The sequence below is a fragment of the Pocillopora damicornis genome, chromosome 6 (genome assembly GCF_964200805.1).
Source record: "Pocillopora damicornis chromosome 6, jaPocDami1.2, whole genome shotgun sequence".
NCBI lineage: Eukaryota > Metazoa > Cnidaria > Anthozoa > Scleractinia > Pocilloporidae > Pocillopora > Pocillopora damicornis.
Genome location: NC_142675.1, coordinates 6792501 through 6814700, shown reverse-complemented (window position 1 = coordinate 6814700; position 22200 = coordinate 6792501). Strand labels below are relative to the sequence as shown.

Genomic DNA, 22200 nt, shown 5'->3' with positions numbered 1-22200 from the left:
TTTAACCACTGCCTTCGTTTTCGTTGACTTCATTTGTTAAACTCTGCACAAGAGCCACGACTTGTTCACCGCATTTCATGGCTAAAATTCCGCACGAAAACAAAAGTACCTCTTCAAGTTTAACAAAATACCTTGGATCGGAAACTTGTTCGAAGAATGCTTCAAAGAATTCTTGAAAACTTTTATGCAAGAAATCCAAATTCAATCAAGTCTTTTGCATGGTTTCCCAATTCACTTTCATTCAAATCCAATTTGTCGTCGAGTAAACCATTCAACGCTACTAACCTGAAGCGATTCAATTGCGGTTTGTAAAGATCTGTCAGTTCTTCTTCCGTTTCTAATATTCCCTTCTTTTTTTATATTTTCTCAAGACACATTCAACCATATCCAAGTACATTTGAGCTAAATCGTGCCTTTTTTTTAAAGTACTTGGTGACAAATCCTCCCACTTGGTCTTCAGTGAATCCTCCGATCTGAAGCAGCGTATCACAGGATTTGCTCACCTCTTTCCTAGCTTCTTGTCTTTCTGTTGCAACTATGTAGCATCTGGGGAGTAATCTTTCTTCAATTAATCCGGAAAAAATTGACACTACTTACTCATCCAATCCATCCAATATCAATAAAATGATATTTTTGTTTGACTCTTTATCGATTTCTTGCGGGGGCAGAAGCTGATCATCAATGGCTTCCCAAACATCAGAATGCATTTCTCGACATTTCAGCAACAATACTTCTTTGAATGCTGTGGTACCACGCAGAAAAACATTTGAACATTAGGGTATAACGTTTTACTAATTTAACCAAACGTTTGTCTCAGTAGGAATATAACTCTTAATTCGTAAACTCGAAGCGTGAAATTGAGGTCAGGATATTGAAACGAAAGCTATCCTCGATCACAAGCTTTACTCTGTTCCAGTTAAACAAAACACTAAATCAACTTGTTCACAAAATGTTTCGCTTGCCTATAAGTTGGAACTCAAAGACACCTGAATGCTTGTGTAGTAAGTATTGTATGACGTACCCTTAAACGTTTCTTCGATCGTAGATTAATGTATTTTGTGTACAGCTGAATAAACTACTTACGTTGAATTTTCATTCAGCTTCGGACCTAACCTAACCGTTGCTTGTGTGATTCAAGTTTTGCCGTTTTGACGATCAGAAATGATATTGACTTCAGGTAGCTTTAATTTGAAGAAAAATTGACTGTAAAAACGGATTACCAAAAGGTGAAAAAATTTAATAACTCAAAAAATCTATTCGCTCTTGTTTCTGACTTTAATTGAAATTTTGATGTCTAGAAAAGCCAAAGAAGTGTCGAAAATTTCCCAGGTATATTTCAAAGCCAGGCGAAATGAGTTGATAACGGTTATTAATTGAGTCAGCTCATCTCTGGTAGAGGAGGTGGCGCTGATACAGTCGTCGATATAGCGACCGTAGAGTTCAGGTTTGGGGCCGTTGTATTGACTGAAAAATTGGTGTGCGATAAAATCTACGAAACAATTGGCGTAACCGAGTACCATTTTGCTTTTTTAAAAGCAATCAACTTTTCTGCCCCGCATTTTTTACCCCATGGCTCGGGTGTCATCTTTCCTTGAATGTCTTCTTCAATACAACCATTTCATTTACATAACGATAAAACAAAAAGACCAAAGAATCTATTAAGAAGCTTTTAACAAATCATATTTTATTCGAGCGTTAATCTGAACTACATATTAACCTAACAATTTTTTTTCTGCTTTGTGAAGCCTCTGGGTTTGGGTTTGGGTTCGATCAAATTTTTGATCCACATATTTTTTTAAACACGTGGAATTCAACGTCTCCTTTTTACTTTTTTGGCTACTCAGATTTTCTGATGGGGTCAATTTTTCAAATTCAATAGACAGAATGAACCGACATGAATTTACAGGTAACATTTCATCTGTACAAGCTTAGTGGTCAAGTTGTGTGGTCAATTATTCCAATAGGTTCCTGTTTCTGACTTGTTGGATAGATTGGACGAGATTGGTATAGCCAAGCCATATCAGGTGCGGACTCATGGAACAACTGTTAAATATAGTGCACATATTATAATAAGTATACAAAGTAATTGTACGAAAGGCAAAGGTTCATTGATTACGGATTACTTCCATTTCTTAAGCAAGACCACTGAATTAAAAAATGCAGGGACTTAGAGTCATTAGCCGGTTCCAGGCGTTCAGTTAGTAAAACAGAACGAAATAAATTAACTGTGCGATACTACCAGCAAAACAGTATGCGACTCGACCCACCCCTCCCCCGTTTTTTTTTCACTCAGCTGGTATCATCGCGTCATTTACTGTTACGCTTTGCATTTATCAAAAAATGTACGTGAAACGATAAGTAGTCTTATTCCAGCCAAGACAATACACTGGACGCCGGGAATAGCAGGGAGTTCCAGTATGTGCATCGTAAGTCCCGTCGCCAATCCATTTATTTCCTCTTTCGTGACAAAGCGCAGTTTACGTGAAGATAACTACCCGTAATTCCCAACGGACTAACTTTTGTTGACTGTTCCAAAATTGTATGGTCAGCACTCGTTCTCATTATTCTTGTTTGATCCTCTCTTGGGTACTCGAAAGAACAGTAATGATTTAATAAACATCTCCAGGGGGGAAACCTGTGCATTTTAATGGGTGAGCGTTAAAATATCATCACACTTTCGCGAATTATGCTCCTGATTGTGACGACAAATCCTAGGAGATAATGTTATTTACATGCAAGGTGATAAACACCGATAAGATTCCCAAAGAGATCGAGGAGTACTCGAGTCTTACACATGGTACAGAGTTTCATTTCATTCCTATACGCTATAATTATAGCAAATTTTTTAGATCAACACGTCTATTGACGAAAGGACATTTACATCAAACTACGTGACTTTTGACTAATCCTGGTCAGTCAGTCCTGACTCAAGACTACCCGCGTAGGTCTCTGAAGTTAAGTGACACCCCTATCGAAGTGTAAGAGAATAGGCTAATGACCCTCTTTAAGGTTCTCGCTATGATTGGATATTTTGCAAGAGTATATCAAAAGTTAACTGGTGAACACAGCTGTTAAACGACAGAAATAACACTCATGATACTCCTACCAATTCAACTACCTTATGGTATATGGCAAAAACATCTACCTATGGTGAAAATCTCGTACAGCAAAACTCCATGACTCCATCTGCAGAAAGACAAATCAAACAAATATAAATTAGGTGACTGAAGACATTAACATTATATACGACAACTAAAATATATGTATTCTTTGACAAAGCATAGACTTCATGTCTTTATTAAAATTGATAACACTTACAGAAAGATGTTTTCGTCTTGTCACAAGTATGGGACAAAGGAAAAATTCTGAGTTCCCACGAGGAATCAAACCTCCGACCTTCGGATTCCGCGCTCTGATTCTCTCTCTTATTCTATTTACAAACATGAATCTAACGACATCGGTGACCCTTGCAGTATGCAAGACGCGTGTCATACGAACTTCATAAAAGACCTCGCGCACCATAGAGTCTCTGTGTCTCAGTGGTAGAGCATCGGAGAACGGAATTCGATGGTCTGAGGTTCGATTCCTCAGTGGGAACTCGATAATTTTTTTATTGTCCAACGCTTGTGAGAGGATGAAAAATATCTTTCTCTATTTCTTTGCGGAGCTCAAAACTTACCATCTCTGTTATCCTTTTGATAAAACTTGTTGGAAAATTGCTACAGCTGATAATCAGGTATACTTACACGTCACTTTTGGCGGTATAATTACCATACAACAAGGCCTCATAAGCTGTCCACTTCACGGGAAGACGGCCCTAAAGATTTCAAATATTCTGTGAAAAAACTTAAAAATTATATGAAGCGACTGGTCAAAGACAGTTAATATTTACAATTATATTCGTATACGCATAGCTTCTTGAGTGCTCTCTAAACTTCCCAAGTTCTTCACATCTCGATGAACACAGCTGACGTATGAACCAATTGTTTTATAACATTTTCAACCCGATGGAAACTTTTTCTCTAGGGATATGTTTGCTGACGTCATGAGCGTGCACTATAGGAATATGAAGCACGCTCGCGCATTGAATTTGATGAGACAAATTTACTAGCTATGTTATAGTACTTATTGGAAATATTTTCACATTTTTTCTTGAACATCATCGGCTTATTTGTGCAAGTTCACTATCGATATTATCAATCCCAAAAAATGAATCTTAACCTACTTTTTGGATACTTGATTTGGTAATCCATGACAGCAAGGCTGCTGGCATCACACTTTGCCTCTCACCTTAAAATGAAGGAACGTTTAACATACAACCAAAAAAGAGAAAGAAAACGACTTCCACATCAAGTTCGCATCACTACGTTCTGTTGAAAATAAATCTATCACTGCATTAAGAGGTTCATCTTGCTTTAACAGAGACGAGGCCAATTCGACCGTTACAGATAATCTTCAATTTTGAGGGGTAATTTTTTATACTGCTATGTCAAGGAAATTTTATCATTCACGACTACCTGTTGCTCAAGTAAAAAAGAAAATCAGCGACAAAAAGTTGACCTAAGCGCGCCGAAGGAGCTCTAATTTTGACTTTGATGTGCCGAGGACTACTTTTTGAGCACCTCACTCATAGAGCTCCAGCCGCGCGATGAAGTCAAAATTTCGACTGTGATATTGAACATGACTGTTAGTTGTACATGCGATCTGCCGCTAAGCATGCTAAGTAATGAAAGTTTTTTATTACATACCTATCTCTAGTCGTGCATTGGCCTTATGAAGACGAAGTTTTATCTCCTTTGTTTTAGTGATCTGCCAGAAACATTTAGCAACGAACAGCACAAACCAAAAGGATCCAAAATCAGGCACTGAATCTTCTAAAAGAAAGTACGGAAATAGGATATCTTCTAAATTCTGTCTCATGCTAAGAGTTATCTGACAATGAAATTGTACAAACCAAACTAAAGCGGTCGTGGAAGCTAGTAGATTACAGGGGCAAAGGCAAAAAGCTCACAAGTAGAAATGACCTTTTCATTTGAAATCTTTTAAAAAGGCAGAATTAAGAAACATTTTCAGATATCCTGTAATTTCAATATTATTATATTATTACTACTTTGGAACAACGGCGGAAACAACGTCAAAATACACGCGGGATTTTTCAAAATTTCCGATTATCATACGTGCGGCAGATTTAAACCATCGTCAAAACTGACGATAAGACAAATCCTCCTCGAAGGGGGTGATTCTGGTAGATTTTTTAGGATGCAAATATTCACGGTGGGGTGGATGGTGGGGCGACTGCAGCTTTCGTGCCTGAAGTAAAGAGATGTCACTGTTTTTTCCTTTATATTGCTTGAAACTGGTGAAAGATATATTCAATTAGAGGCTCACTGTGCGATGCAAAGGTAATGAGAGCATGTAAAACCTGGTGTTAACGTCCGAAGCCTACCGCGCCGTTGAATCATGTAGAAGACTATCGTCATCTGCTCGATTTTTTAATGTGCGTGTATTTAAATTTCGCGCTGCATGACGGAATAACTGAAGGGTAGAATTATCTTATGGGTGGAGGATTGAAGAATGAAATAGTTTTTATAACTATTATTTTGGACATTACAAAGAAAAAGAACCAACAAAAACTTATGGTAGTATGTTTATTTGAAAGATTATGTTTTCCTACGGAATTACAGAATGCATGTCTTATTGTTCTCATACACGTCTGTACGTTGCGACAGACCTTTCACAATTGTCTCATACTGTTGAAATCGTGCTTTTTGCCGGCTGGCAGGGCGTATTCCATAGATGTTGTCCGAAATACCGCCAGAGAGTCAACTATGGGGTGTTGGTCTGGAAAACGACATATTTTTGCAACCTACAGTGTGAGTCACCAAGTATTTGTTTCAATTTTACGTACGAAAGAGGCCGTGTTTTGTTATCCTATTTGATGGGCGTTGACAGACTTGATTTTGAGGAGATTACTACAGGTCTGAGCTTTAAATTCATGAATTTGTTCGAGTTCTTGCCTGTTAAACAACTAAGTGCTACATAGTCTCACAGTAGGGTAGATGGAGGTTCGAACAAATCATCGTAAAGTTCACGTGCTGAAACAATTCCTATTATTCTTGGAGCGCTGTTCGTTTGGGTGTTAAATCATAACCGTCGATTACTCGAAGTAAAAAAATAAAAAATAAAAAAACACAAACTACCTGAAGGAAAATTACCTGACGGAAAACGTCAGTAAATAAGTCGCGATGGTTATTGGTTTGTATCTTATTGGTTAAAATTAATTGGTGTGCGTTGTCTAAGCCAATCACTGAGCACGTTGAAGGATAACTCCCGGACAACTCTTGGACAACTCTCGACACTTATCTGAATAAGACGTATATTTTGTGACTCAGATGTGGCGGATCCCCACGCAGCAAGAATAGTTCGTGTCAGCTTTTTAGCTCAAATAGGACAGAGTTACATAACTTTTTCGTGGGAAAAAAAAACGGAATGTCAAAAACAAATATAATATCCATTTAATGTTTATGAGTGACATGCCTTCTTTTAAATTGTTGGTTCGGTCTCTGGGTTAAACCATTGACTATGAAACGTCAGTACTACACTACGAGGAAATTTTTATCAAAACTAAAATATTTACCTCTAAATCTGGTGATCTTACAAAGCCTAATTTGAGTAAACGCATTCTTGGTAATACAATGAAATAAAAAATTTAAAAAAAAGGCTTTACTTGTCTAGCTTCTTCGGTAGTAAAAAGTTCTGTGTTGAATCGCCATATTGTGTGCTTCTCACGGTGTCTTGATAGCTTTACTGTCGATGAACTGAGGTTCTACGCTGAAGAGTAGAGCAGTAATTAGAGGCTTACATCTACAGTTTCAGAGAATGTAAGATGATTTTCAAGAAGTAGTAGAAATATTGGCAAAGAGATGATGGACTAAGTGGTAGGAAAGAGGAAAGAAGAGAGAGAGGAAGTTACGAAGACATAAATAAAGGAAAGAATGAAGAAGAAAGAGTTAAGCATGAATATATAAGCATACAGGTTTATAAATTACTAAATACGTAAATGAATGAATAAATTAAAGGTAAATCGATGAATCAATAAACGAATGACGAGAAAAACGAATAAATGGACAAAAAAGAGAAAAACAGATAAAAAGCAGACTCAAAAAAGCCATTGCTTCAATTGTCGAAGATTTGAATAAAGCAAGGAAGGAAAGGGAAAAAAAGAGCCTGCTTACCAAAAACTTTTCTCCTTATCTCCCTCACAAGAATCTCACATTGTTCTTCCCAGTTGTACTTCTGTCCATAAGATTTGCGCAGTTGTTGTATCTCTTCTAGCCGCTTTTTCCTCTTCTTTTCACGAACCTTCTTGATCGCCTTTGACCAGTCTTCGGGTTTATCGGAGTCAACTACACAGAGGTCTCCAAATTCTGCCTCCCGCAACGCTTTTGAAAAGCCTGAGTTATGGCCAGCAAGGACAGGCAAACCAGCGGATAAGGCTTCCAGAGCAGTGAGTCCAAAGCCCTCTGTTCTTGAGGGCATGATAACAAGATCCATACGAAGAAGCAGCTCTTTCAATCGATTTCTATCCTTGATATATTCTTTGACAGACAGCTGGTTTTTAGAAACGCCATGTTGAAGAATCTTCGCTGCCAATTCGTCTTGTTTTCCTGCGGCCGCTCCAACGAATGTGAGATGATAGGAGTCGTTTTTCAGCTCATGACTTGTAAATGCCCCAGCGGCAATATCGTAGCCTTTTAGCTCGAAGTCTTCGTCATCACCACGCCCAAACATCAGGACCTGAAACACGTAATTCTCGTGTGGCGACTGCGTCGCATCAGTTAAATCTCTCATAATTCCGGGTGTAAATTCCACAACATCCTGATCTTTGTTGAAAGAGCGTAGATGAGTGGAGTAGAAACCTTTCAATTTAGGCCCGACTGGCATGACAAGGTCAGCTAATTGGCATAGACTAGCCTCACGCTGGTTCTTTTCTTCACTTTTTGCGATAGCTTTCGGATAGTCCTTGTACATACCGAGTTCATCTGGAGCAGTGTGCACTACTTGAACCCACTTGCAGTCATGAGATTCTCTAATCTTCTGAGCCTGTTGACCAAGCTTCACGCCATGACCAATTACTACATCAATTCGAGGGTCTTTCGGTGGAAAAAACAATTCTACGAGGGGAGTGCACGCGATAAGTTCCTTTGCCTCAATAATAGTAACACAATTTTTCTCAGCTGCTGCTTTTTCTTCCTCTCCACATGCACCGTGAGGGACAAAGACAGTGACTTGAGTGTCGGTACGGCTTGCCAAATTAATGGCAAGTTCTCTGTTAAACGTCGATAATCCACCTTTCAGTGAATTCCACTCGTCTGCTAAGATTGTAACATTCAAAACCATTTCTGAGGAAATTCTTGAATCTGTCACTTCAGGTGCTTTCGGTAAGGGGAAAGCCTTGCTGGATTCCAAGGCAACCTGAAATGACATAACAGGGTTCTAGAATCGTTCTGAATCTATCAGGGTGTGCATTCGTGACCAATCGGTCTACACAAACCGGACATAACACAATCGACTGGCAACAACCCTTCACTGGACCCTCTGATTATGACTTCTGCTGAGTTTGTCAAAACGTCAGACACTACTACCGAAAACAGTCCCTAGGGTCGTCAGAACTACACTCACCCGGACGATCAGACTACATGACCAATTTTAACGAACTGATACCTTTAAACAACAACTGGAAAGCGCTAATAAAATACAACTAAACTTATGGGAGGCTTTTTGCAGCTCGTGACTTCATCAAAATCAAACGATCAATTGTTATCATATATTTTTTTTCGATGGCGACACATCTGATAGAATATGATATTGAACATAAGCTCAGGAAAATATAAATAACACGGAACTTCTAATAAATCTTTTGTTTGATCCATTGGTAAATTTAAGATCTGGAAAGATAAGGACATATTTCATTGAAAACTGTGGATATCTGAAGTGTCGGTTGAAATTGCTAATTTCTTGTAGCTGTTTTCTTTAATATCTTAGAACGTTGGCTTTTTTACATGATCTTCCTTTTGCTCAGGCAGGGCTACCTGTGTTGTAGAAGGAAAGTTCCTGGGAGAAGAGCTCTGCAACAGAGAAATTTAATATATTAGAAAAAATATTCTATCTGACATTTATATCCATCAATTCTCTTGCCTTATCACTGGAAAATTGCTCTCAATTGGTTCATGGTTCATTTGACTCTCTAAGGATATAAATTATACCCTGTGCCTTTACCAAGCTAGAGTCCCTTAAAGCCGCGGAAACTCTATGTCATGGAGCGGTCACCGGTCATTTTAAAAAAACACCTCTCACCTTAGCGGCCATTCGCACCGGTAATTTTTGCTGCGGCTTTAAGAGCGATTTTTGGTACGATCTATACCCGTGATTTCACGGGAACGTAAAATCGCCCTTGTGGTAGCGTCCTCATTTTATTTTCACTAACAATATGCAAAAGTCAGGCTTCAGCAAAGTGTCTGACTAGATATGCCACAAAAAGAGTAGTTTTGCTCTGCCAGTGGCAATTTAAGTCGAACTTAATATCACCAGTACCAAAGAAATGCAACGATGCAAGATGGTGATAAAATAGAAAAAGAAGTACAGCGAAGGAGTTATTTGAAAGAGCTAACTTAATCTTCTGTGAAGCTTCCTAGTCACGCACTTAACACACGACCGTAGACCGGTCGGATAGATGGAGGTATCTTTGGGGTGGGTGAATCCTGAGATTTACTCAGCCGAAGGGTAAGAGCTGCAAAAATTAAGTTTCCAAAACAGCTCCCCAACTTCATATACCACATACCTGATCTGAAACGGTCGGTATGAAATACAGCGTGCATAATGTTTCCCTATCAAATTGATTCCCCGTGTATAGCTGTACTTGCAGGTTACTGAGGTCGCTAATGGCTACTGGCAAACTTCTTTCAAAAGCTTCAGTTCCGAGAAACCTAGCACAAACGAATTAAAACAATATATAAATACTTGGTATTTCTTTTTGTCTAGGCAAAGGATGCGTTTCTCCTTACATATCTGCTCCAAGTTTTCGGACACGATGGAAATAGATGAGCAAAAATCGATAAACTCACGTCAAGAAGTTGTCTAGATTTTCTTCTTGCATCACAGTAAATGCTTGGGAAAGAGACACAGACATCTGATCTTCTTTACACAGTGGCTTGAGCGAGTTTCCTCCCCCTTGAGCACAAACGTTGCGAGCAATTGGAGGTAGAGGAGTATACACTTGTTCTTTAAGATGGAGTGGGAAGCAGTAGAGAGTCAGCAAGTAGTTTGTAGGTTTTCCTCTAGCATATAAACGAGCGAAAAATCCTACTTGTTGTAACATCAGCTTTCTACAGAGGCCATCGGCAAGATTCTTTAGCATAACAAAGGGTCGTTTCAATGGGTCAATCCAAACCCAGAACCTAAAGGAAAACGACACAGACTCAGCAACATCTTTTCATATAGTCATCAACAAATCAGAGCGTGTACATCTTAGAACAAGAGAATAAAAACAAATTATCCCTTGCTCAGAATCACGAATTAACTGCTAATGCGCCGATCAATCCGGAGATTCAACAACCCCCCCTTCCAGGCAACCCAAGGACATTTGACTGACGTCCGTGCCCGAGAAGGAGGGGAATTTGACCAAAAAGGCCTTTCCGTGAACGAGAAACTTGAACCTTACCCGGATGGGGTGGGACATTTGAACCCCAAGTAGGTATTTGAATCAAAAGTGTCAAGTCCTTTCAGCGGGATACACGAGCTCTCTAGTGAATGAACCAACGCTGTGACTGTGAATGTAAAACAACCTCTCTCGATTTATATCGAATACAATTCATTCGAAGGTATTGCATAATGAAATTTCACATCGTAAAACATGTTAGAATTATGCTTACAACCGAAAGGCCATAAACCATGCCTTTTTCCTCGCCATTTAAACATTTTTCATTGGAAGATGGGTAATTGACCATAAAATCAGGCACAAAGGATTAAAGCCAGTCCCCAGAATTGTTAAAAATATATTCTCAGCATCCGAGTCATACCGCGATGTGCGTAATAAACTGAGATCCCTGCAAGGTCCATTAAGGTTGATAATAAATACGAGGTGACGAATCGGATTTAGTGTAATAATCTGGTCGTTTGGTTTCCTTTGTTCTTGTTTTTAGTCTCTTTCCTGTAGGTCTAACAGAGACGTCCACATTTTTGTACACCCAGGTGTCACCTAATGATACATGTCTTTTCTCTAAAGATTTGCAAAGACCCTACCTACGTGAATTCTTTGCAGTTTATTGCTGCTTTCGAAACAGTCAGAAGAGTATACTTACTCTGAGAAGTGATTTACTGTAAACGTCACTGTCCCATTTTCAAGAACCGCTATATCTTTTAACTGCTCTGTGACTTCATTCCATTCTCTTTCATCATCTTCAGAGGTTCGGCAAAATATCCTGACGTCCGTGGCCGAATAATCCGGAAATTTGGGTATGTCTTCCCCGAGTATAACAGGGATTGTGAGCTTAGCAGGTGCTAAAAGCTGAACTGGTTCAGAAGGTAAGATGTGAAGAATAGGTCCAGCAACTAGTAGTTCTTTAGCATTACTGCATGGAACCTCTTGCACCTTCAAAGATGAAGCTGTACTGTGTGAACTAATGAAAACTCAAAAGCGCCACAACTTAATAAAGAACCGGTAAGGCAAAATGAATACCCAATCATTACTCACAGAAGTCGCTGACTGAAGGTAAGTAGCAAAAATTATGTACATCGAAACATCATGCTTATCGAAGTATAGGCTGATAAGTCTGCTTTCGTGTTCATAAATCTTTTCTTTAACAGCAGAAGCTTAATGTTAATATGTAAATTATTACGATATATTCTGGTGGAAGTGATGCACACGTACCTTTACGGTAAGAGCGAAAAGTTTTCCTGTAGGGAGAGAACTCTCGGGGAATGTTACACTCACTCCTGGATAGTCTGACAGAATGCAGGGAAAGGAAGATGACAAAGTCAAAGGGTTTTTAAACGTGAAAGACTTGAGACGCCAGACCACCGCAAATGAAGAAAAACTCGTAATTTCTGCCTCTGCAAACGGAAATAACCAGTCTGGGAATTCTTCCACGCCGGAATACTCATCTTTAATATCTGTAATGAGGCAGATGGTATTGTTAACTTTCCTTGTGACAACTAAGAAACCCTCTATTTTCAATCATATATCTTTGTTGATTCAACGTCATATTTTTACAAACAGATTTTTAAATTTGTGTCTGGCAACCACGATTGTTATATCAGAAGAAGTAAAACAGCTAAAGTGGTCGTTGGACAATCACATAAAATAAAAATGAACATTAAAACGACCAACTTCAATCACAACTAAGTCTATAAGAAAGGAATACAAAGCTTGTGCATCTTCTTATACAGTCAAAGTTGCTTGTGGTTTTGTGCAAAGAAAGAGATCAAGTTGTCTAAAGAAGGATGGCTGCACCCTGTAAATTACCAACATAGCCTTCACCTGATGGTGTCCAAGCCCATCTGGTTTCCAAGTCCCTCCAATCATTGGTCTTCTCACTGATCAATTCTTTGATCACCAATTCGTATCCTTTAGTGTCACTAGCACTGTGGGATAAAGCCAACTTCACTTTCACATTGAACTCGTAACGTTTCTCTGTACTAGGAATGCTTCCACAGGCTAGTTTCATCACACTGCTTACTAAGGCCTCGTTTCTTCCAAGGGGTGGTGATAGAATGTGCAGATTCCATAAAGAACAAGTGACCTCTGTACATGTAGGCAGAGCTTTAGGAGGGATCATTACACGCGATGGAACGTTTTGGATCATTAGTGCCCCTCCTTCCTCGGTAATCTTGCTTCTGTAAAATGAGAGACGTGAAATCAAATACAAAAAGAAGGGGAAAAGGAAGGGAATTTCACTGAACATTCATTTTATTATAATTAATTGTTAAATGTACCGTGCGCGTTATTTCTGTTTACCGTTCGGCGCGCGCTCCGTTTGAATTTATATATCGCAATAATTATCGCAACGTTTGTCGCGTAAAACGTTTCACTTAAGACGCGTAATCTAGTTTGGTAAGTTGTTCAGTTCATTTTCAACCACGCCAACCAGTTTATGCTAACCATTTATTTGTCACAAGTACGGAGGCAGTCAAGAAGTAAGTTATCAGTTGATTTCCAGGTTATTACAATTACGCTTGTAAGGCCGAGTGCTAGCGAGGTTTCTTTGTATTTAAGATCGAATTGTGTTATTAAATTGAATATGGTTCTTCCTCCGTATTGGCTATTTGGTCTTCTTTTCGACGGAGCAAAAGGCATTATAAACAACAAAAACAGTAATTTAACAATAATAATAATAATAGTAATAATAACATTATTGATCATATAATACCTCTCTGTGCACGCTGTTCAATGCATACATTTCTGGAAAATTTTCTTCCACCTCATAATTGCATAATTCAATTATTTACCTTAGGTACTCCAAATTTGAAGTTGAACAAAAGCACTAACTAACTATTATTCTGCGGGAGCGTGCCAAATATGAGATGATAAATAACCAACAAGGTGAATAATCCCAATTTGGTAATGATAATCTCATTTTCTGTCAGCCTGAGGAGAGTAATTGCTCATTAAAAATGCTCACAAGAAGAAATCTGCTCTTTTCCAACATTGCTACATAGCTCGCTCACAGATATTTCTTTCTCCCTTTGCTAACAAATTTATGGAACATATTTGTTGAAGCCAAGCAATGAGATTGGAGCTTGAGGTTACATGCCTATGTTCAGTCAATCAGAAGGCAAAAAATTTAATAACTGTACTCCACTTTTCAAGTATATTTACCTCCCAACAAAGATCTTGTTATTCCTCGTAGAAAACTCTTTTTTCAGAAGAAGAAAACATGAAAGAAGAAGGGGAAAATTAAGCAGTCAAAGTAAAGACTATCATCTCAAGTTTCAAGACTTTAGGTTGAGTTATTATAGCAGATGAAACATATAATAGTTCTCTTTAAATTGAGCTGCACAACAGAAAGCAAAACCCAGGTAAACAATAACCCATATGGAACAAGGAAAACATCACAAGAAGCCATTGAGAGTCAATCACACTTCAACAAAAGAGGACAACCTATGAAAGGAATCTACATTTCTGCTCTCTTGAAGAAAACTCTGCCAACAATATTCCAGTTTCAGGTACTCTTCCAGAATATTACATGAACTAAAGGGCAGCTATACAGTTGTATTTCATCCTATGACAGAAGAAAAAATTCACCAGCCAATGTTAAAATAATAAAAACTACAAGTTGTGATATAGATTTATCTCAAGCAAGTTCCCTGGGCTTAAAAGTTCGTAAATATTTCTAATATTTATAACACCTACTACTGTATAAACTTAGTATCTCATATTAGATTTGACTTAATCTGAGTTCCACATTCTTTTTTCACTTTACCTTTTCTTTCCTGAAGTCTCATAGTTTTAGGCAGTTCTTCTTGTTCTTTTTCTCGACCAGTGGTGAACATATTTGATGGGGGTGAAGTAACTAAGACCAAAAAGGATAGAGCAAAATTAGCATTCAGTGTCTTCCTCATGTTAAACTCAAATGTACCTATTCCTTCAACCCTCACAACAGCCAATTTAATCTTCCTTTAAACTGAAGGACAGATTGGGGAAAATTCTACATTTAAAATGATGGGAAAAGGGAGCGTCTTCACGAGAGCACCAGGTAGTCGTTCTACTGCAATCCCACAGATTTCAATGAAACTTTGCCAGTTTAAAGAGTCTACCTCAAAACTCAAACAGGCAAACTGGTTTCTGTTTTGGTTATTTTCAGGGGGAGAGAACTTGGTTTTCAGATGGGTTGAAGAACCTGAGAATAAGGTTTTCACCGAAGAAATCGCTTCAAAATAGGTACAATGTATTAAGCTCTCAGTGCGATGGTATTTAAGCAATAACTCTGATAGTTTACATACATATTGTTACATCCTAAATTAATGTGCAACTCATGCATCAGTGAATTTGATTGATGGCTTGTCAAACAACAGAGGAAATAAATGACTACGTTTTAAGACTTTTCGATTCATCCAAATCTTTGATAACTTTGGGGTCAAATATCTCCCCTCGCCAGAAAGCAATCAAATTGCAAATTCAAATTAGTTAGCGTCTTATTGTCTTTGATTGCCTAGGCAATAAATGTAGCACCAGCATCACTAATACCTTTGATAGACAAATCCAACTTAGTTAGCGTCCTGTTGATTTTGTTTGCTTCAGCAATAGATGTAGCACCGGCATCACTAATACCATTGAAAGATAAATCCAAAGTGGTTAACGTCTTGTTGACTTTGATTCCCTCAGCGATAGATGTAGCACCAGTATCACTTATACCATTCTGAGACAAATTCAAAGTGCTTAGCGTCTTGTTGACCTTGATTGCCTCAGCAATAGACGTAGCACCCGCATCACTAATACCATTCTGAGACAAAGTCAAAGTGCTTAGCGTCTTATTGACCTTGATTGCCTCAGCAATAGATGTAGCACCCGCATCACTAATACGATTATGAGACAAATTCAAGTTGGTTACTGTCTTGTTGACTTTGATTGCCTCACCAATACATGTAGCACCCACACCACTAATACCATTGTACGACAAATTCAAATTGGTTAGCGTCTTGTTCACTTTGATTGCCTCAGCAATACATGTAGCACCCGCATTTCTAATACGATTCTCAGACAAATACAAATTGGTTAGCGTCTTGTTCACTTTGATTGCCTCAGCAATACATGTAGCACCCGCACCACTAATACCATTGTAAGACAAATTCAAATTGGTTAGCGTATTGTTCACTTTGATTGCCTCAGTAATACATGTAGCACCCGCAGCACTAATACCATTAAATGACAAATCCAAATTGGTTAGCGTCTTGTTCACTTTCATTGCCTCAGCAATACACGTAGCACCCGCATTTCTAATACGATTCTCAGACAAATACAAATTGGTTAGCGTCTTGTTCACTTTGATTGCCTCAGCAATACATGTAGCACCCGCATCACTAATACCATTGTAAGACAAATTCAAATTGGTTAGCGTCTTGTTCACTTTGATTGCCTCAGCAATACATGTAGCACCCGCAGCACTAATACCATTAAGTGACAAATCCAAATTGGTTAGCGTCTTGTTCACTTTCATTGCCTCAGCAATACACGTAGCACCCGCATCACTAATATCATTCCTAGACAAATTCAAACTGGTTAGCGTCTTGTTCACTTTCATTGCCTCAGCAATACATGTAGCACCCGCAGCACTAATACCATTAAGTGACAAATCCAAATTGGTTAGCGTCTTGTTCACTTTCATTGCCTCAGCAATACATGTAGCACCCGCATCACTAATATCATTCCTAGACAAATTCAAATTGGTTAGCGTCTTGTTCACTTTGATTGCCTCGGCAATACATGTAGCATCCGCAACACTAATAACTTTTTGAGACAAAGACAAATTGGTCAGATTCAAATCAGTTCCAAACGACTTCGATAAATGCGAGTGAAAATCGCTTTTTTCTCTTTTACATTCGTTGATGACCTCCAATACAATTTTTCCACCACGGCCTTCATTTTTGTTGACTTCATTTGTTAAACTCTTTACAAGAGCCACAACTTGTTCATCGCATTTCATGGCCAAAATTCCACCTGAAAACAAAAGTATTTGTTTAAGTTCAACGAAATACCTTGGATCGGAAACAAGTTCTTCAAGTTTCATTTCCTTGCTTTGAATCTGAGAACAAATGAAGAATGCTGCAAAGAATTCTTGAAAACTTTTATGTAAGAAGGCATAATGCAGTGTTTGTCTCAGTTTGCTGCCACCGGGCTGCGCTGACAGAAATCCAAATTCAGTCAGGTCTTTTGCATGGTTTCTCAATTCACTTTCACTAAAATCCAACTTATCGTCAAGTGAACCATTCAACGCTACCTTTCCAAGGTGATTCAATTGCGGTTTGTAATAGTTTGTCAAGTCTTCGATCGTTTCTAGTAGTCCCTTCCTTTTTCTATATCTTCTCAAAACACATTCAACCATATCCAAGTACAGTTGAGCTCTGCTTTCGGGGAGTGTGCCCTCAAACTCTTCGCATAAAAGGCAAAGAAGTGCTGTGTTTAGAGGATTGGCCGCTATTTCTATCAGGTTTTTATCTCGCGACATCCGTTGCGAGAGCTTGGTGGCTAAATCCGGCCTTTCTTCAAAGTACTTGGTGACAAATCCTTTCACATGCTTTTTAGTGAATCCTTCGATCTGAAGCAGCGCATCACAACATTTTCTCACCTCTTTTCCAACTCCGTGTCTTGCTGTTGCAACTATGTGGCATCTGGGGAGTACTCTTCCTTCAATTAATTTGGAAAACATCGACAATTTCCCGGATGGTAACTCATCCAATCCATCCAATATCAATAAAATGCTGGACTGATTTTCGCGAATAAACTCAAAAAATTGTTGTTTGACTTTTTCATCGATGCCTAGGGGCAGCAGCTGATCATCAATGGCTTCCCAAACGTCAGAGTGGATATCTCGACATTTCAGCAACAATACCAATTTTAATGCTGTTGAGCCGCAGCCCTGAGGTGCTTGCTGTTTTGTGGCCCAGTCGTAGACGTACTTTTTACAATAGGTGGTTTTTCCTATACCAGGTTCTCCTTCAATCAACACTGTTCTCGGCGCTGAACACCCTTCATACGGGTCTAGTATTGACGACATGTCCACAAATACGTCAGTGATTTCTCCTCTCGTTTTCTTTCTTCTGACCACTTTGAGCCTTGTAAAAATATTGTCAAGAAAAAACTGAAACTCTTCACACCATGGAAATGGTGAGAGCCATCCCTCGCGAGTCTTGTACAGCTGGCGAATTCCATTGATAAGCTCGGTTGGATCAAAAATACCTAGAAGTAGAAAAATAAGTAAGAAATCTAATGAATGCAGCGTTGAAAATTGTGGTACGTCCCTGTCATTCGGCACTGAATTTAAATATGCGAATGAGTACGATACCGTTGTTAAAGAAATTACTTGGACGATGCAAAAAGGTTTTAGTGTATGATTCATGCCTACTGATTAAAAGCCATTTAGATTATGAATTCAGTTGAACCTATTCTGTTTGTTCGACTTTAGCGGTGTCTAACAGCGAAACTCTGTCGTAAAATAAATTACTCGGGAGATAGATATTCATATCATTGGAGCCGTAGTCTGAGCAAGGCTTTTTCGGGATATAGCGAGACTACGAACTAATAAATGAAAACCAAACAACGTCTTTCTGCCTTCTTTGTCACGCGGTTTCATCAAAAATGCTGCAGAAAACTGGAGGCTCGCCTGCAATGAAGTGGGAGGTTTTGCCAACAGTCTTTTCCTCAGGAAATGTAAAATAACCACATACATCTTATTCTAACCCATTTTACTCAAGACGATCCTCATTCAGCTATTTTCCCATGTAGAATTGAATACTCTAATACGCCAGGAGGAGGGACTTGGTTATTTCATTCCGAAATATGCGGGTCACACCTAACGCTACTAGGAAGTTAGGTTCATTATAAGAAAGGTAATACTAAAATAAGACGATAAACTATCCCGACTACGATGATACATATGTATGGGGGCTGTCAAAACACCATCAAATCCGAGAGGTAGCCAGGGCAGAAAATCTCAGATTCGGTAGCATCCCACACATTACATAGAATCTTCGTGTAAAGCCAGTGCCAGTATTGACCAAGGTGTGCTCTTAGACTAGTAAAGTATGCTGTGTTGGCCGACATACAGCGCTTACCGTCGTAATGCATATGAGCTGCGCTATGTACCCAAGAAAACAGCGTCGCTCTTAATAATTTTTTTTGCTGTGAGTAGCTCTCTCTACCAGCTAACCTTGTACGCTTTTTTCAGCTGAGGCCATCAGACTACTCAGCTTGTCTTTCACCTCTTTGACTTCGATCTCTATCTTGTCAATTGTGTCTCTCGTGTTATACAGCAAATCTGAAAATTTCAAAAGGTATGCGCATTTCTATAAGTAAATTTATATCGCAGCTCCACGTTAGGTGCAGATAAAACAATGATATGTATATCAATATCTAATCGATTCCGAATAGATCAAACGCAATAAGACGCTTAGAAATCAACAAATGCACTCTAGCTGTTGTACACGAGTACCCACGAACAGACAAAAATACTGCAAATGAAAACATAGTGTCAACATTTGGGTTAATTCCTCATTTTACACACAACGCAAATATACCTTCCAAATATGAGACTAGTTCCGACAATGATGAAAACATCATGAGCTGACCTACACTACCGTGTTAATTGGAAATATATACTTTTGTAGCCTTCTGATTCATCTACATTGGCAGTGGATAATGTTTTACTTACTTTCAATTTCTTCAAGCTTGTCTTTGATGCTGTCGTCGTCTTTCTTCCATTGTTTCATCAGTTGACGATAGTGCTCCTCGATATCTGGATCCATGCAGTCGTGCTCAAGGTTGTCGATTTCAGCTCTAAAATGAGCTCCTCCGAGTCTCACCAAAGCTTCTCTTACTTCCTGCCAGTAAGCACTAAAACTACTGTCATCCACAGAGGCTTGAGAAGCCCTTCCGTATACAGCGTTCCTGTAATACTTCACTCTGGCGATGTCATCTGCGATGCTTATGTTTTTAGCTAGGGGAAGACGATCCCATCCATTGGCGGGAGGGCCCAAGCCACAGATATTTCTAAGAAGCACCGTTAGAAGTGTGATATCGAAGGCTGCAGAAGACACGGGTGCGTGAGTAGGGTACAACTTTCCCCATTGCGTGGGATTCAGCACTTTCTTCCTCCCTTTGTACAGTGATTGCAATGTGGTGTAATGCACTGAGGTACTTCCCAAAACTGTATGTAGAGTCGCTGGTGGATGTATTTTGTCAAAAGTGGACCGAAGCACCTGAGATCCAACATCCACCAGGAGGCGGCATAGCCTTGCATAGTTGGTAGTCTCTTTCGTAGACGCAAATGGCGAAATAGCCGTAGTCATAATAATAACTTTTCCAGGATGACCTGTCAAAAAGAGAATTGACATTAAGTAATGTTAATCAAACCCATTCCAAAAAAAAAATCCCGATAGCCAATTGAGACCGAGAATGGTTTCAAATCGTGATGTCATTTTCTAAATCCTTTTAAGCAAGGAACACCAACGAAAGAACCTAATAAGAGATTTAATCTGAGATTTTTCATTTCAACCCAGTTTCTAGATTAAGAAAGAGTTTTGTTTTTCAGTTTACAAAGTAACAACCAGAGACATAAACAGCAGAAATGAAACGCGATTTGAAAGGTTAAGGGGAAATAAGTTTTTTTTTTCCTCTCTAGGGCCTTAAACCCGGTCAGTTCTGGCTGGTTGACGTTTGATTCTTAATCATCATCATCATCATCATTATCATTTTATTTGATAATGCAGGTAACAAATTGGCAGCCAAGAAGGCTAATGTGGACCTACACATCACTAAAATAATTAAATGATATATACTATACTGCTAAAATAAAAAACTAATCTAAAAAGAGAAACTTAATCTTAAAATTTAGTATTTATTATATCTAACAAAATTCCCCATTTCGCCTAAGAAGTATCTAATAATAAAAGTAATCACAGTTGTACGAGCATTAATACAAAAGCCGCACCCGTTTTTACTACTTCATGCAGCATCACAAAGATCTGACTATTGCCGGCGTAACCATTATATCTAAACCTTAAAACCTCCATAGCTCCAAAACGATGCACAAGCAGACACAAATATATAAACTACAGTTAACAATCAAAGCAAGACTGCACAACCTCCATTTACCACCCTGCAAAGATCACTGCTACAACTTGGTCACTTGAGACATAATTGCAAAAGCATCATCTATCACCATCCCAACAAGGACAAAAACTACACAGTCACAAGCAAACTACATAATCATAAGCAAACAACACTGTGTTAAGAAAATTTTCGTCAATATGGGAATCATGCAGTTACACTACACTGAATCATGCAGTTAAACTGCACTGAACTGTATGAATTGACACCTTTCTCGATAATATTATCAGTGCAATGGCCTTTGAAAGTTGTAGTATTGCTTGTTTTAAGCTACATTTCTGAAACATTGCATGCTATATTTTAATTTGTTATCTTCAGATATTATAAAAGAAGGTACTGACTCTAAATATGACATGTCTTTCAGTAAACTTAATTCACACTTGGACTCAAACTTTTTGAAAATTTATACTCCTCATGTCAGCTTGGTGTTGCTACTGCTAATGTACAGTTGTTGTTACGGTTATGGTTATTAGTGTCTAGTCAAAAACACTGAAAACTTGGATGTCATAAATTTGAACAAAATTGGTATGCATGTAGCATTTATTTCTCCCAAAAGAATTACCATAATTAAAGTTATGCAGTCATAATGTCCATAATATAATGTCTATAATGTGATGTCTGTAATATAATGTCTGTAACATAATGTCCATAACATAAAGTGGGCTTTATTTTTTCTAGAGCTTTTCGAGGATTTTGGTAATTTACAACATTCAAGTTTAGGCCCCTAGAATTTGTAAAAAAGGAGCCAAGAAGACCAAAAAAAACTGGTTTTCAATTTCAGAGAAAACAAAAAAAGAGCTATTTTCATACACTTTTCATTGGACAAAAATAAACAGCCTCTCTTGGCCATTTCCTGCAAAGTCAACTTTCAGATTACTGTTTTTTAAACAATTTAGGGTCTCCTTATTCCAAAAATTCATGAGTGGGCTAGATATGAAATATTTTAAATTTCACTATTTACATATAGGTCAATATGAATAGGTCATGATGGTTTTGGTTATTTTTACCATCTCGTAAAAATTGCTGTTGCCATCCGATGAAATATATTTTTACACAAATGTTTTGGCCGTCAATGGCTCTATATGTAATGGTAATTTATGAATATCTTGAACATGTTGGATTGTGTACATGATCTTCGTTATTCATCCAGCTTGGGTTAGATTTTGTGCTTTGACGTCCATGCTACAAAAATTATCAAAAGTTAAACCTCTCCACACAAAAAAAATAATTTATGCAAAATCACCTCGGTAGCCGCTAATTGCCAAAGGGTACCTTAAAGGACATAAGTTAGGTTTAACCTGGCAAAACCTTATGTTACG

General features: G+C 38.4%; 2 protein-coding genes across 5 annotated transcripts; both read right to left on the bottom strand.

Moving 5' to 3' along the window:
* Positions 1-1662: 1662 nt before the first annotated feature.
* Positions 1663-6830, bottom strand: LOC149043673 (tyrosine-protein kinase receptor Tie-1-like). 3 transcript variants are annotated; one of them, XM_089210674.1, is made up of 6 exons: positions 6728-6830; positions 4749-4874; positions 4226-4290; positions 3747-3817; positions 3119-3186; positions 1663-2635 (listed from the first exon to the last, which is right to left on the bottom strand). In XM_089210674.1, exons 3-5 carry the CDS (start codon positions 4271-4273, stop codon positions 3120-3122), a joined length of 186 nt encoding a protein of 61 aa, XP_089066800.1. In that variant the 5' UTR covers positions 4274-4290; positions 4749-4874; positions 6728-6830; the 3' UTR covers positions 1663-2635; position 3119. The 3 variants fall into 3 exon arrangements, with proteins under 3 accessions (XP_089066800.1, XP_089066799.1, XP_089066801.1); XM_089210673.1 differs by having other exon boundaries at positions 3146-3186; XM_089210675.1 differs by having other exon boundaries at positions 1663-2581; positions 3146-3186.
* Positions 5639-20391, bottom strand: LOC113669706 (uncharacterized). Of its 2 annotated transcripts, none has more exons than XM_089210511.1 (13): positions 19425-20391; positions 18924-19031; positions 15245-17953; positions 14481-14570; positions 13877-13913; positions 12539-12894; positions 11930-12171; positions 11361-11650; positions 10125-10457; positions 9842-9986; positions 9063-9128; positions 7236-8475; positions 5639-6831 (listed from the first exon to the last, which is right to left on the bottom strand). In XM_089210511.1, exons 1-13 carry the CDS (start codon positions 20104-20106, stop codon positions 6827-6829), a joined length of 6303 nt encoding a protein of 2100 aa, XP_089066637.1. In that variant the 5' UTR covers positions 20107-20391; the 3' UTR covers positions 5639-6826. The 2 variants fall into 2 exon arrangements, with proteins under 2 accessions (XP_089066637.1, XP_089066638.1); XM_089210512.1 differs by having other exon boundaries at positions 9093-9128.
* Between the last annotated feature and the right edge of the window lie 1809 nt (positions 20392-22200).

What these genes read in the sequence shown, in the direction of transcription:
- LOC113669706 (XM_089210511.1), bottom strand. Translation starts at nt 20,106, where the DNA reads ATGTCAATTCTCTTTTTGACAGGTCATCCTGGAAAAGTTATTATTATG. An exon ending in GTTGGATTTGTCTATCAAAG is followed by an intron (nt 14,571 to 15,244) that starts GTATTAGTGATG and finishes TTTTGGTCTTAG; the next exon opens with TTACTTCACCCCCATCAAAT. An exon ending in TACCGACCGTTTCAGATCAG is followed by an intron (nt 9,129 to 9,841) that starts GTATGTGGTATA and finishes TCTCTGTTGCAG; the next exon opens with AGCTCTTCTCCCAGGAACTT.
- LOC149043673 (XM_089210674.1), bottom strand. Translation starts at nt 4,273, where the DNA reads ATGCCAGCAGCCTTGCTGTCATGGATTACCAAATCAAGTATCCAAAAA. An exon ending in CCAAATCAAGTATCCAAAAA is followed by an intron (nt 3,818 to 4,225) that starts GTAGGTTAAGAT and finishes TGAAATCTTTAG; the next exon opens with GGCCGTCTTCCCGTGAAGTG. An exon ending in TATACCGCCAAAAGTGACGT is followed by an intron (nt 3,187 to 3,746) that starts GTAAGTATACCT and finishes GTCTTTCTGCAG; the next exon opens with ATGGAGTCATGGAGTTTTGC.